Genomic DNA, 15,614 nt, shown 5'->3' on the forward strand with positions numbered 1-15,614 from the left:
ACGCCTACATAATATTTCACAACATGGGCCTCTTATTTATGCAAATAAGAATGAAATTCTTGAAATCCTTTCCTTACTGACAGTGTATATTTCCATGTTTTATTTATGAGGTATATATTTTTAATCACAGAGTCTCATCACTTCAACCTGCCACCCCAAATGAGTTAAAAAAAAAAAACACCCCACCAGCAAATTTTTGTCCATTCGAACACTATGATATGGTGCGATAGTCCAGGTTCTTAACCCGGTATACGCCACTGGTGGCCCTAGCATACATTGTCATCCGGGTCACTCGAATTGGTGTCAACTGTGCATGGTAGTGATCTGGTAACTTTATTGATTAGTCACTATACAGAAATCAGCATTTTTTCAGTGGTCCCCATGGATACGAACAATTTCTCCCGTGAGTGGCTATCAACCTCGAACAGCTTCCCAGTTTCCCCACCAGATGGCATTACTGCTATTTATGAAGCCATCAGCCGTGGCGCTGATGAATTATTGTCGGCGGTTCCAGCGCGCTCCGAGCGATCGTTTCAAATGCGAAATCCTCTTTTATGTTCCTTATAATGATATGGCACGTGTGACCCCGGAACAGGTAAGGTCACCAACCGTTCTGTGCAAGATTCGGTACGGATTCCTCTGGGCTCACATTTTTTCCCTCCACCTGGTACCTTGCTGGAGGAACCGCGGGCATTTGTCAGTGTTGCTCGACGGTGGGAATTTTACTTGAAAACGGGATTTTTCGGTTCAAGTTGTTGAAAGAAATAGAATAATCGGTAACATATAGCTAGCTCTAGCTACCTGTGCACAGAAACACATATATTGATTATTCTCATGTTAATGCACACACACCAGTCACATAGCCAGGCAGGGGCCATGGAAGGGGGGGGTCAGCCCCCCTGGCATTGCCGCCAGCCCCCTTGACATTAGGTAAAACTATTTTGTATTCTAATTTGTTTGATGTGAAGAGTGAAAATGTAGACAGAATATATTATTTTGTTCACAACTTCGTTCGTTCATCTTGTTTATGAGCAGAAGTCTAAGCAGCGGCAAGTGTTTAGAAGATTCTCTAGACTTTAGAAAGTTCCTTCATAGGGAGCCTTCTTTATCTGTACCTTTCCTGTCCCTGTTGCAGCCACTCATTTGACAGAAATCTGTGACTTTGATGTCATCATCCACATTACTTCCGCATCTGCGTCAAATGTCAGCAGATCCCAAGTTTTATTCCTTTGGCCGGGGGTGGAATGTATGATAGGCACTATGATTGACGTGAATATTGTACATTTTAACATGTATGATATAAATATCTCTATCATCAAAAATAGTATGGAGTGTGTGTTAAGGGATGGTGTCAGTAGCAATCATTAGCACTTCAAGATATGTTTTAGAAGATATAGAAAAATAACTGTAGTATTTGTATGAAATTTCTAAATTTTTATAGTTTAAATTAACTTAATAACCCCCGACACACATAATTCTTCATTTAATACTATTAAACTTTTAAAAAATGGCCTTGGTTTACAAAGCCCCCCTGATAACCCGTGAGCCCCCCTGGAGGCCAGTTCTAGCTACGGGCCTGACACACACACACACACACACACACACACACACACACACACACACACACACACACACACACACACACACACACACACACACACACACACACACACACCATCACTCACAATCACACCCACACACATACCGACCGCATGGCCAGAATTAAAGTTGCCATATTCAGAGCCCTCTGGAGCCATTTGAAGAATCGGATTGCGCTGAAACTTGGTAGAAAGGCTATGTTAGACCATGGGGAAGCGAATGCTGACGGAAAAAATAGTTTAAATTTCCACCACCAGGTTGAAATGTGGCGCTGATATCCCGTGCACAGTGAACAACATCCCGGACAACTCTTCGTGGGACCATTGGTAACGCTCTCTTATGTTTCCAAAGCTTCTTTCATGTTGACGGGGCTCATACTGATCACTCCTGTACTGTCATAAACTCAAATTACTGGTTGTTGTTGCTGAAGCCTCAGTGCCACCTGGTGGTGAAAATTTGAACTTTCTTTTCACGTCGGCATTCGCTTCTCCATTGTCTTCATAGTCTCTGTTTCACGACAATCCGATGCTTCAAATAGGCTCCAGAGAGCTCTGATTACGGCAACATTAATTGCAAACACCCAGCACTATTCACATCTAGGCAATAACAAAGGCTCGTTTGAGATCCAAATTGTAACAAAATTAAAATAATCGGGAATGGATCTTCAAAGTAGAATCTGGAACCACTGAGCGTTTCCAACAGCAAACCGTCGTAGCCTTGTAATCAAGGGATCCCGGGTTCGATACACGGTGGAGGCTCATAGTGGTTCGGATCCCACTTTAAACTGTAGGTCAAGTCCCGATTACCCTGACTCTGTATAAAGTGGACTTAAAAAACTAACTCAACCAATCCAACAGGAAACGAACCCGGGACTCTTTGATTACACGGTGATTGCATGCGCGTGCACTCCGGTACAGCAAGGCCAGCAGTGGTGGCCCACAGCATAAATGTTACAAATTAATTTTTTAACTTTTGGTTTCTCATTATTTCTTCCGGCTTGCCTCAACAGAATATCAACCTACAAGCCTCCAAGGTTCGTCCTTTTCCAATATGGGGCCATCAACACCCTCTCGCGACGTGTTGACAAAACACCCTGGCCATTAATGCCACCAGGAGCCCGAGAAATCACCCGCCGACCTTGAGGGGTCAATGGGAGGGCGGTTGTGTTGGGGCAAATTTGGTTTTCCAGCTTGTAAGGGATGGAAGAAAGCAGAGAGTGACATCGGTTCAGCTGCTGATGTCCTCAGTGTTGCGAACTGCACGATTAAGTGTCCAAGTGTACTGTATACTGTCAGCGATGTAGCATATCCACCAAACTAGTTAAAATTTATATTCATAATAAACTATAAAGTTTCAAAATACAAAAATATGTTAGCTGACATATGGATGACATATTCTACCCACACAGCACACAAATGTCCAAAATATATCCACCGGATATCTTTTGGAAATTTCTGTTCTGGATATTCAATAGATATCCAGGAATGTCCAATTGACATCAACTGGATATCTGCTGGATATCCATTTGTCTGCATACGTGATATCCAAAAGATATCCAGAAATGGATATGTTTGGACATTTTTGGATCACTTTTGGACATGTTTTGGACATCAAGTGGGACGTAATCTGTACATTATGCTTTGATTTAGACTTTTTTTACGTACTTTGAATATTGTATGAACAAGACAAGTACAATTTTTGATCTCATCTGGATATTATTTCGATATGGAAGGATGCATGCAACAATCAACCACCTATTTAAAGGGGAGCAAGAAAATTAACAAAAGTTTCATCCAAATTGGAACACACTTTCAGAAGAAAAAAAGGAAATTTCATCCAAATTGGAACACACTTTCAGTCGAAAACAGGAAATTTCATCCAAATTGGAACACACTTTCAGTCGAAAACGGGAAATTTCATCCAAATTGGAACACACTTTCAGTCGAAAACAGGAAATTTCATCCAAATTGGAACACACTTTCAGTCGAAAACGGGAAAGCATGTGATTGAAAATGGGATTTTTTGTGCAAAAGGGAAAGCAGACAACACTGCCTGTTGTAGCATAATGCATAGCGATGTACGCAACCGTCAGGTTCAAGGCCTTCAACTCAGATCCGGCTTCCTGCGAATCAGGATAAGCAATGTTAATGCTCGCCCCTGGAATTCTGTTCGTCTTCTCGTAGCAATTGAGGAAGCAAGAGGAAAAAATAAAAGAAACGGAGAAGGATTGAGAAAGGTGAGAAAATGTTTTTGCGAGCCCCGCGGCTGTGTACTCTGCAATGTCTACGTAATACGTATTATCCATCTCATTTGTTCACTGTGTACTCCCTCGCATGTTACGTCATTTCCTGAGTACGGAGGCGGATACTATCGTACAAACACTCACGGATGCAGTCGTCCCCTTCCTTCCCCCATATTTATCCCGCCTTCTAATACGTTTTGTAGTATGGTTTTCAGTTTTACTTGAATTTGAGAAGAGTAGACGTAAGGGGGACCCTTTTTGGTGTCGATGCCGGGATATTTGTTACACTATTTGCCACATTGAGAATTTAACTTTTTGCTTTGTGGGAGATACCTACCCAGTAGCGTACTTGTGTGATCAGAGTTTGTTAAAGTTCCACGAATTTAATTCCGGTCCAGAATATAAAATCAGCAAGAGTAAATGGGTTCTGGACCGTAAAAAACCTTTTTGTCTGTCAAGTATTTCATTTCGGTCCAGGAACTTTTTTTCCGATCAGTTTAAATAAGGTCCAAGTTCGGTATTGAAATGAAACAATACGCAACTTGGACCGAATTTAAATTGTGTGCGAGAAAAAAGGTTCCGGTCCTTTTGCGGAACCCAATAGAACCCATTAGGTTCTTAGAGGACCTTGCAGTTCTCCTACAATAAATACGTACCTTCAAACATCTTTTAGGTACGAGTTTCTCTTATATGCTGCAGTGATATGATATAATCCTGTGTAGAATTCTTCACTATATATTTCACTCAAATATCACGTGCATGCATTATACCCATAAAAATCTGAATATTGGACACAGCGAATTATCTGTGTTTCCCTTCCGCTAGCAGTTGGTTTGGCAACAGCGCGACAGCACTGGCTGGGTATTGGCTGAACTCATGTTCCTTCTAAAAGCGTACGCTTTATAGCAGTCAGTAAACTAAAGTAAAGAGGTTCTAAGCACCTTAGAACATTGGTTCTAACCTAGGTCATTAAAGCTTATTTAATACATTTACACGTAATTTAGAAACAATGTTTTTATAAAAAAAACAACAAAAAAACGCGTTTGTTAGAACCTGTCCCGTTTCCCGCGCTAGCGATCGCTCGACAGTTTCGGTGCCAATGGGAAACGAGGAAAAAGTCGTCTGCTGGGCAGCGAGGAGCGAATGGAAGCCAGAAGAGAGGCGCTTACGTAGACGCTGTTGCCACGTTGCGTATTTTAATTGGCTGCCTGGATTTGACTTTCCTCAGTACGGAGTTCACGCGACCTGCAGCAGCAACGCCGCATGGTTTCTGCTAGTAAATCCAGCGATCAGCTAGCGCGAGAAGCGGGACAAGTTGTAACAAACGCGGTATACATTGTAAGAAAACCCAAACACAAGAGGATCTATCAAACTGTAATAGTAACACTGAAAACTTGACCAAATTTCCATTTCCAGGTCAGACTTCATGACAATTAAAACCCACCAACAAGTTTCTTGTGAACACTTCAATCCATGTTCGGAGAACTTGGTCAGTTGCAGAATGGTCCTCCTTTAATCCTCAAGGCTGCATACTTTTCTGCTGGGAAATTTTGATGACTGGACTACTATGGACACGAATTATTTTTCACTTGTGTCTGTTACATACTTAAGAAATGGTATACTGCAGATGTTTCCAAAGTGTACGCCGCGGCGCCCTGGGGCGCGTGGCTGGCTTAGAGGGGCGCCGCGAAATGTTCCAATATTTTCACTGAAATTAAGTATAAGATAGTTCAAAATATGTGCTTATTTAGTACTTTTTACACAAAAAAATGTTTCTGAATTTTAACCATACTAAGTGAGCGTTGCAAGTGTTACATACGCCTACATTCTGACCAGTGGCGTATGCTGAGCCCAAGAATTGGACTATCTCACTATAACACATAGCCCTAAGCTATGGAGGAAGGGAGAAGACTAGGTTCGCGTAAACCCCTGGTATAAGTGGTTAGACACACACATTTTGCGTCACGTTGCCATCCCAACAGCAGCAGGTTGCAAACTTCTAAGAATACAGTTTTCCAACTTCTAAGAATTAAGGTTGCCAACTTCTAAGAATTCAGGTTGCCAACTCCTAAGAATTCAGGTTGCCAACTCCTAAGAATTCAGGTTGCCAAACCCCTAAGAATACAATTTGCCAAGTTCCTAAGAATTCAAGTTGCCAACTCCTAAGAATTCAGGTTGCCAAATTCAGAATCGCCATTATCTTCTTTTTGAAATTAGTTTTATCAGAGAGAATTTACTAGTGGTTTTATTCACAGTTTCTAATCGATTTTTCTTTAGTCTCTAGGCTTCAGGCTTCGCAGATAGCCTATCTAGCCTGGAATACACGCTCCTGATTCTGACTTGGACGCCGCGAAAAAAATCTCGAAACACTAAGGATGCCGCAGAAGAATCTTGAAATACTAAGGTGCCGTGAAACAAAAAAGTTCCGGAACCCCTGGTATACTGTATACTTTCAATTGCCTTTTCTTGGAGGGGGATAAAAACATCCGTGGCGGGGATAAAAGTAATATTGTGTGGGGGAGGGGCGAGGGTTCCCCTGCAACCCCACCCACCCCCACGTTAATTCCCACAGTGCCATTTACTATCAAACCAGACTAAGGATGACGGCCTTTCACCGTCGATTAGAAGCTGCCATCACTTTTGGTGGCAATCCAGTTGCATATTTTTGTACACTTTAGCGTTCAGTTATATATTTACATCTTTACCAAGATGAGAAAAACCCAGGCAAACTCGTGAACTAAAGTGGACAGTCATTTATTTCCTTCGCTTCCCCTTTGTCCTACAGCGCCTCCGTGTTGCTATATTTATAACTCTCCTTCCTTGCCATGTTGTCCAATAGTTCAAGAACGTCAAATATTGCGTCTCTAGTTTCGCTGCCTACAGTTTCCTCCGCAGATTCTGACAACGCAAAGGCAGGAGTGCACTGTAAGCATCTGATTGCATCACCCACGCTACCTTTGCTCGCTTACGGTTGAAAATTTGACGATAGGACCAGAGTTTTTGTTTTCTTTCCTTGGTCGAGTTGTATCACGTTTTAATGGATTCTTTTAAAAGGAAATCTATGCCCAAGGGGCATGGACGTCCGCAGGATTTTTTCCAAGGGGGGGGGGGGGGGCAAAGGAGGCATATTTCCACATAATAGTGATTCAGTTTGAAATTATCATGTCATGTAGATATTCATTTTCCAGGGGGGAGGCGTGACTCCCCCCCCCCTTCCGGACGTCCGTGCCAAGTGATGGAGTATGAAGATAAACGACACTAACCCGCCCTCTGTGCACGCCGAGACAAGACAAGGTGGAGACCAAAAAGTTTACTTTGAAAATCATTACGAAACAGTGTTGCCACAATCTGTAAGCACAATTTCCCTTTGCAAGGGGTAAAATTTCCCTTTTTCGCCCAATTTTTCCCTTCATCTAAAGAATTAATAATAATAATAAATATTATCGTTGATCCATGTTCGTATGTATATATAAAATGTTAAACAATTTAACTTTGAAATACTACGACGCCAGTGGTCCCGGTTTTAAATCCCGGCCTGGGATGGCTGTTTGTGAGTTTCCATTCATAAATTTCATCATATCATCACTCATCCCCATCTTTGCAATTAGCCACCCACTCTCAAAGCCGGGACATAAAGGTGAATGGTCAATAACCTCCAGCCCCAAACGGTAGCCAGTTGTGGACCAACCCAAATTCCACCCTTCCTATCAGAACAAAGTATACGACAATTTTTTTTAAAAAAATCTCATTTTCAAAACTGGAATCTCTTATAATGTTTAATATAATTAATATTGAGTCTGTCTTAATATTTCCCTGAAAATTCGCTATTTTTCATCTAATTTCCCTTTTCACTTAAAATTAGCTCCAAATTTCCCTTCAAAAACGGAAATTTCCCTTCATGTGGCAACACTGGTCTCAAAGGGTAAGTCTCGGTCCCGTCTCAAGCATCCAAATGCACTGCTGCACAAAAATAAAGCAACACACAGTCAAGATTCGTACATGCAGGACAGTGCATGAGCCTGTGTCTTCTTCCTTGTGCTGTTGTCTTGCCTCCAGGAAGTATTTTTAGGGTTCCTATTTTCCTCTATTCTGGTTACACAGCCTACACCAATCGTTACAACTCCAAAAACAAACTCAATAATCTATTGTCAGATGGACATTACTTGTGTTCGTGCACTCACGAAGAGAAGCTATCATCGAATTCTCACAACTTGATAATACACATAACATTTCGTTCTAACCCTCCATCCCATAATGCACATAACATGTATTTTTATCCCCCTCCCAACATATACACTTCGCTAGTCCTTGACTATTTTATTCTTGCTCGTGTATTGAGCCCATGCATGGTCATGTATTGATTTCAATTTTTAAGCTACCTTTATTGCGTACCTGAATTACCTTCATGTTTGTTATGTGAATATTTTTTTTTAGTAATTATTTTTTGTGTATTTGGCTTTTAACATGCGCGTGCATTCCATTACAGCAAAGCCGGTTGTGCTGGGTTTCAGTTATTTTTACTTATTTTTTTCCATGAGTACTTTCTACCATCTCAAAGGAAGAAACTGGTAGTTCTTCCAATCAGTGCGTTTTCGAAATAGCAACCCTTAGCACCATCTTGTGGCGATTTGACAAAACATCTGTGTATTTCGCCCAACACCCCAGGCTCAGAGAGGAAGCAAGAAATGAAAACGGGACTCTGTGACCTTGAACCATCTAACTACAGACCAGTTTCTATGTACGATATGTTTGTCCTCATCAGCAGAGGCTGATATGTAATCGCAGTATTATCAGTAAGATCTGGTACTGTAACTGTTAGGTGTTGCAAACTGTACTGTTAAATATCTACATACAGGGATTTCTTTTTGTCTTTGCCAGCGTTGAGGCAGATCAGCGAAGCATTTTTTAAAATATATATTTAAAAGCTTTGGAGCACAGTAGAGGCGCAAAAACTATGATTTGTGACAGAAGAATAACATACGTAGGTATTATGTATGAGCATGATCGTTTGCAAACATTGCAAACAATGGACATTTTTATCAAGAAATGACGTGAGTTTGCAAAGGCAGAGAAAGACTACTTCTCACTTTCAAATTGTCACTTATTAACGACCGTTTTGAAGGTAGAAAGATCTTAAATATTCTTGGGTTTCTTAATTTTTCTGGGGCTGCTTCCCTTTTAGTATGTAGTAGACTATATGTGTCCATTTGGGGCTAGGTACCAAGACAGCCGCAGCTAAACTTCGCCCTTTACTGAAAGAAATTTGAATTGAATATGTCTTTTAGTCCGTTATATTTCACTTCCATGCAATAGTATTGGTCCCATCACAATTTTATATACTTGGAGTCTGAGCCTGGTCCATATTTCACGTTTCCCAATTGGTTCAATTGATATGCTTTGCTGCTCTCCAGACACTGTTCGACACTTCTGACTATTTTTCTATTCTGGTGGAAAACAGTTTCCAGGTATACTTATAAACTGTAACCTGTTTCAGTGGCTTTCTATTACAGTCTATGTTTAGGTTTCTGTTCAAAATTGGTTTACGATGCTCTCATTTTTTTTTCCAGGGAAAGATACCATGGCCCAGTGAGGAGGGCCGTTAGTTACCAGCCCATGTTGGCCGAGCGGCCTGGAGCTGCACAACAGGACCCCCTCAGTCCCGGCCAGCAGGACCAGGGGAATGAGGCCGCCACCGGGAACCAACAACAGGGTGAGTGCAGCTCTCTCAGTGCATAAAAATAAAGCATGGCGACGAGGCAGGAGTTCTTGTCTTCACGAACCTCTTCAGCTCTGTCAAGCTTGGTATCGTCACGAGATCTCACCTTGTCGAGAAAATATTAGACTGGTGAGAGGCATCATGTAAGAACACATTCTAAGGCTACAAACGAGCCTTAGAAGGTGTTCTACAAACATTGTGACTAATGTATAACCTACAGCGCACCTTGCCAAGAAATATTTAGGGAAACGTGCCAAAAATAATCAGATACATGACCCAGTACAGACCATAATAATACAGTGTAATGCCGAATTTATGGTTTTCATGTGACCAAGCTGAAATAACTTAAAGATTCGGGAAATGAATTATCTTTATTGGGACCACGAACAATGAATGTAAAATGTGGGAAAACGTAAACTCCTAGAACGTAAAATCGGGGTTTCACTGTAATAATTTCGATAATCATAGAACATAGTAGACATAACATTTCACTCCAAAATATTCATATAGAAGCAGTAAGAACCTACTTAACAAACAACGCCTTGTACAGTGCAACGAGTATACAGGTTGTGTATAATTTGAAGTGTATGTACGTGTAACAGTTCAATTGGTTGCTTAACATATGCAAATAGTTTTTATTTTTTCCATATTGTTTTCTACTCATGGGGATATTTGTATGTAGGCTACTCTAATACGTATCAACTATTGAATGCCGAGATGGGGGATCATCTAGTTACGGGGTGACGTGTGGTCAGCACGACGAACCCCCCAGTCGTTGTTGTAGGTTTCCATGACCGGATTGCGCTAGTCATTCGTAGCTCCCCAATTTCCTCACGATGGTGGGTGGTCACTGCCAACATACATAGGCCGAAATCTCAGCAGTAAAGTTGTTACGCTTCCCCGAGGAGACTCGAACCTTCGCACGTCCCGTCGGAGCACAAAGCATGACGCCTTAGACCGCATGGCCACGGTGTGGGACTTTTCTATTTTTATTAGGAATCTTATAAATTAAAATATGCAGTCTTAAGTCTTAAGGTTTCAAAAAAATAGCTACTTGCTTCGTAGTTTAATCCAATTGCTCATGATGATCTGGAATACTCAAAGTTGGACGAAATCCATTCCGTTTTCTATTTGAATTTCCCTTGTGGTAATATTATATCATGCGTGATGATGAAAGAAGTCGAATTGCGTAAAGAAGTGGCGAGATATAAGTTCATTGTCTTCTCTAGCGTTTATCAATAAGGGAAGCTGAAGAGGTGATTGACATAAGCAGAAATTATGAATGAAAGATACGTAAAGTTCAAAGGTTCTGCTCTTTTTATCGAACACGACCTTTGGAACTCTTAGGGATCAAGTCTTTCTATCCTTATGAGACATTTGTTGATACTTTTGGCTGCCTTTTCGTCTTTTGCCAATTCATATTTTGCTTCGTGTTGATAACATGAACAAGCTTAAGTGAAAGAAATGCTTATGCGAGCGGTAATGCCATCCAAGTCTACAAATACGATGGTTTATTATTATTATTTTTCTTATTTTCTTCTTCTGGAAAGACATCGGCTTCAGTTAGCCGTTTCTGCAGATAGATTCCTACGTTAGTTGCGCCTTGCGAGACCTTGACTTTCTGCGCACAAGTCGACCGCGCACTGACATTGCAGTCTCACATACCAGTTTTCGTACCTCTGCGCATAAGTTATGCGCATCAATCTCTCCTTCTACACTATAGACTCCCTGAACAGCCAATTAGTGAGAGCATAAAAAGTAGGTGTAGAGAGGAGAATGCCAAACTTCCCGTGAGATGTAGTTACTTCCTAGATTTGTCAATGCGAGGCGGTCTCGCAATGGATTCACATTTTTGTGCTAATTTCTTGGTTTATAAGAAGTTTAAAATGCAATGAAATTATTCCTCCTCAATAAGTAGACAGGTGGGGGAAATACAAGAATAGAAAGAAATAAAACTTTTATCCCCTCAAATTAATGTTTTCAGAATATTTACTTTAAAAGCTAAATTAGAATGCATTTACTACCTTCTAAGATACGTCCATATGACATCACCTAGTTTTTACTCACCGGTCAAGCAAGCCTACGCTAAAATTCGTTACTGTCTTTGTCAAGGTTTACTTGCGAGACTAATTCTAGTGTATTGAATGATTGATTTTGTTTATTTTACGTCGCTTTTCTGTCACTTTTGGATAATCGCGACGATGGAGATGAATAGTGATGAGATGGATGAAGCGACAATCACAAACACATAAGGACGACACAACATTAGCCACTCAGAGGATTATACCACAGACAAATTTATTATTTGTCTGTGATTATGCTGGCTGTGTGTACAGAACAGACGTCAAAGCCTCGCTAGGCTGCAAAATGCATTCCACGGTGTACTACGTGAAATGGAGGTTGCTCACAGTATATGTCTATAATAATTAACATAAATTACTGTGATTAAATTGAAATTATGTGATATATATATATATATATATATATATATATATATATATATATATATATATACCTTTTAGGTGGAAATTCAATTTTCTGGGGGAGGTGTATGTGCCCCTCTAAGGGCGTCCATGAATTACGCCGATCGACAGTAAAATGCATATTCTTTAAAAACAATCCGTTTACAGAGATCCAACAGCTTTCACGCAGATAATCTACGTTCCTGTGATTGAATATTTTCTCGTTAGATGACAGGTTTCGGTATTGACTTCAATTTGTACATAAAATTGTACATAATTTTTATGCTGGTGGTGTCAATTTCCAACCATAATTGAGAACATATTTTGCTTTCAAAACTGTTTCAAGGTCCCATTGAAGAAGAAAAAAGATTTCACCGAAGAACAGGGCCGGATTAAGGTGGGTGCTATTGATGCTGCAGCTTTTAGGCCCATTCCTGAAATAGGCCCAGATGAAAACAGACGAGAATTTCCCAAAAGCTGAACAGTTTTCTTTTGCTATATTAACCTGAAAATAAATCTTAGAATGAAATTTGGAGCCCCAGTTTCGGACGCCTAGACACAGCGTTACTTATTATACAGTTACTATTATTCCTTGCGCTGTGACGTAAATAACGTCGTTGTGTTTATTGTTCACCGAATATTTCAAGTTAATGCTATCAATTGATGCAGCATCAGGCCCAATTTCGTCTTGTGATTCTGGATAGCTCTCTAATTATATTACGAGTCATTCTTGTTGATGCGAAAAACGATAATTTCACAGACCAGTGATTCGGTTGCAGTTCGCCATAGAAGTATCATAGCATTTTGAAATGTTCTTATACATACATTTCCACACATACCTTTGTCTTCAAACAAATGAACAACGAGTGGGGAGACACGGAGGTATGTGTGGAAATGTATGTATAAGAACATTTCAAAATGCTATGATATTTCTAAAACAAGTATTTCGAACTGCACTAGGTGACGTCAATCCCGTCAAGACTATAGTTTGTACCTTTTAGGCACAGCCGTACTGTTGAAACGTGCTAGCACAAGATGACGCTTCACCTACGTCACAAACTGTTGCGTGGAATCGAGCAGCCATGATGGAGGCAAGTTTTTGTAAAGATACGGAATTCAAGCAGGCGGGACATTTGAACCTTGCTTACGATTATGCAATATTCAGTTGTTTAAACAGAAACTCACGTTTATCCTCGAATTTTCACGGCACGGGATGTGCAATCAGAAGATGTGGTCTCTGGTTGGCGAGAATAAATCGTGCCAACATTAATAAACAAAGGAAACATTACACAATGTGCAGTGAACATTTCCTCTCAGGCAAGCTCACATGTATAGGATTATCAGACGTCCTGTTTTTCCCGGAAATGTCCGGACATGTCCGGCGTTCGGGAGGAATTTTGAAAAATATCATAAAGTTCCTACATTTTGAGCGTCACACAATATTAATTAAGTTGAACAGAGAAAAATCATGCAAGTTACAAGTCTATGGACTGCACTTCCAATAGTGAAATGTATTTTGATTCAGTCATTGTCCAAAAATGAAAATAAAAGTTTCTCCTGCTAGATGAAAAATGGAAGAAATTAATGAACAAAGTTTTGGGGCCGCATTCTGATGATGTCACTGTTCAGTGCCTGAGCGGAATCTCTTGCCTTGGAGTTTATGCTGATGAAACTAGGTGTTTCTCATTACTATGAAACATTTGGATTGCAAAGCATGGGGTATATAGAACAAAGTTATTGGTAAAAGCTACCCCAGATTAAACTTCTGGAACCTTTTCAAGTTACGGTAATTTCTGAATATTTGTTTGCTATTCCAGGTCATAATGTAAATGTTGAGAGTACTTTCATTACTATCAGCACAACGGACTCATGAGAGTTATATTTTTTTTCATAAAGTCTGTTAAATGTTTGATACTGGTGAAATGTTTATAGGTTTTGTTCGAAGTATCTGTTAGCAAATACGTGAAACGTGGCAGGTAGGCTACTACCAAATATAAACAATGCCTTTTTCGCAAGAGGATTGATTGATTGATTGAATTGATTGAAAGTCCACTTTATGCACAGAATGGCTAATTGGGACTGGACCTACAGTTTAAAGTTGGATTCGAACCACTGTGTGCCTCCACCGGGTATCGAACCCGGGACCCCAAGAGCGGATAGGAATCTGCTGGTAAGCGTTCTTCTGTAGTTATTAGTAACTCTTCTGAAGATACAAGCAAAATGTATGCCAGAGTGATTGAAGAAGGAAAAGATGATAACAATCTTAGAGTAAAGGCTTACGTGCTTTCGCGCCATCTTAAAGAAAGATAGAGAAAGGCCATGACCTGGCAGCTGTTTATGACGCGTTGTGAAGGTCGTACTTCCCTCAAGAGGTTTCCAAAGGTCATTTGAGGAATAACATTTCGTTCTAGCTCATTGGTCTAGATTCAGTGACGTGTTATGCTCTTTAAATTGTTAAATATAATGCAGCGACAGCAAATATTGGAATTGATTTTCAGAATTAGGTATAGAAACACTAATTTTGTCAGCGTCGCTTTATGAAATTCTTTGTCCAACGATATCCACCATAGATTGACTGGCAATGACTGGTAAGTTGCATTACGTATAAGCATTTTTTTAAGTAACTGATATAAAAATGTTCACTTATAAATCGAAAGCTGATAATTTTTTTAGTTATTTTCATCACCTTTCTTTCTTAATACCTATCTAGATTCATGGCAGTGATGATAACGTATAAGTAATGTATATCAAGCTTAGTGGAATCATACCTGGGATTCTGAATGTTAATCCCTTAACTGTCGCCACAATAACAAATAACGTTGAAACAATTATGCTTCAAAAGGTTTGTTCTAATCTACTAGGACCCTTCCGGCTTGGGCGCTCTTGCCGTAACAATACGTTGGCTGAATTTCAAGTTTTATCCGCTAGAAGCGCTCAACGCCGACCCTTACTAGAGTTCTTGGATACATGACTATGACCCTTGTAGAGCAGACGTTCAAATTGCACCTGTGCGCGTGGGCCCTGGTAGTGGGTGGATCTTTATTGTTATACTGTGCGTGTATATATATTATTGTTACAAAATGATAGTCTCACGAACCTCACTTAATAAAAGTTCGACTATGTGATCAAGAACAACCGCACCCGCACAACACGTGTTTATGTAATAGTAACTCACATAATGGCTATTATGCCTGCCCATTGTAATTTATCGATATTTGCTCCTACTCATCGGGCCAATATTTTCTGGCGCCTCCTCTGAGACCTAAATACTCAAATTACAGGCCTCTGAATCGTAAGTTCATCTGCTTTCGGTAGAAGAGGAAGGGTCGGCTATCAGCGCCATTGGGTGAGTAGCGCGGCAGACATTGTAAATGCTATCAACAACAAGCGGACTGGCCGAGTGCCCAGACTGGAACGATCTATGGGTCTATTAGAAAGAAATCAATAAAAAGATTTCAAACTGATTTTGTTGTAGAGAATGATAAGCATATGCTGCTAATAGTTTTAATAAACTTACGCTAGAGTACTCTGCAATTGGAAACTGCTTCTAAAGTCGAATTTGTCACTATCAAGAACAGAATTGAGTCACATTGTT

At 40.3% G+C, this 15,614-nt stretch overlaps 1 protein-coding gene across 1 annotated transcript in view; it reads left to right on the forward strand.

Moving 5' to 3' along the window:
• Hecw (Hecw ubiquitin protein ligase) overlaps positions 1–15,614 on the forward strand; it is a 313,224-nt gene that overhangs the window by 70,459 nt on the left and 227,151 nt on the right. Inside the window, exon 2 of the mRNA XM_083120523.1 lies at positions 9,409–9,551. Coding sequence (XP_082976649.1) covers positions 9,455–9,551 — 97 coding nt within the window. The 5' untranslated portion in view covers positions 9,409–9,454. The remainder of the gene's footprint in view (positions 1–9,408; positions 9,552–15,614) is intronic.

This window comes from Lepisma saccharinum, chromosome 4 (assembly GCF_977018435.1).
Source record: "Lepisma saccharinum chromosome 4, izLepSacc3.1, whole genome shotgun sequence".
In the NCBI taxonomy this organism is placed as follows: domain Eukaryota; kingdom Metazoa; phylum Arthropoda; class Insecta; order Zygentoma; family Lepismatidae; genus Lepisma; species Lepisma saccharinum.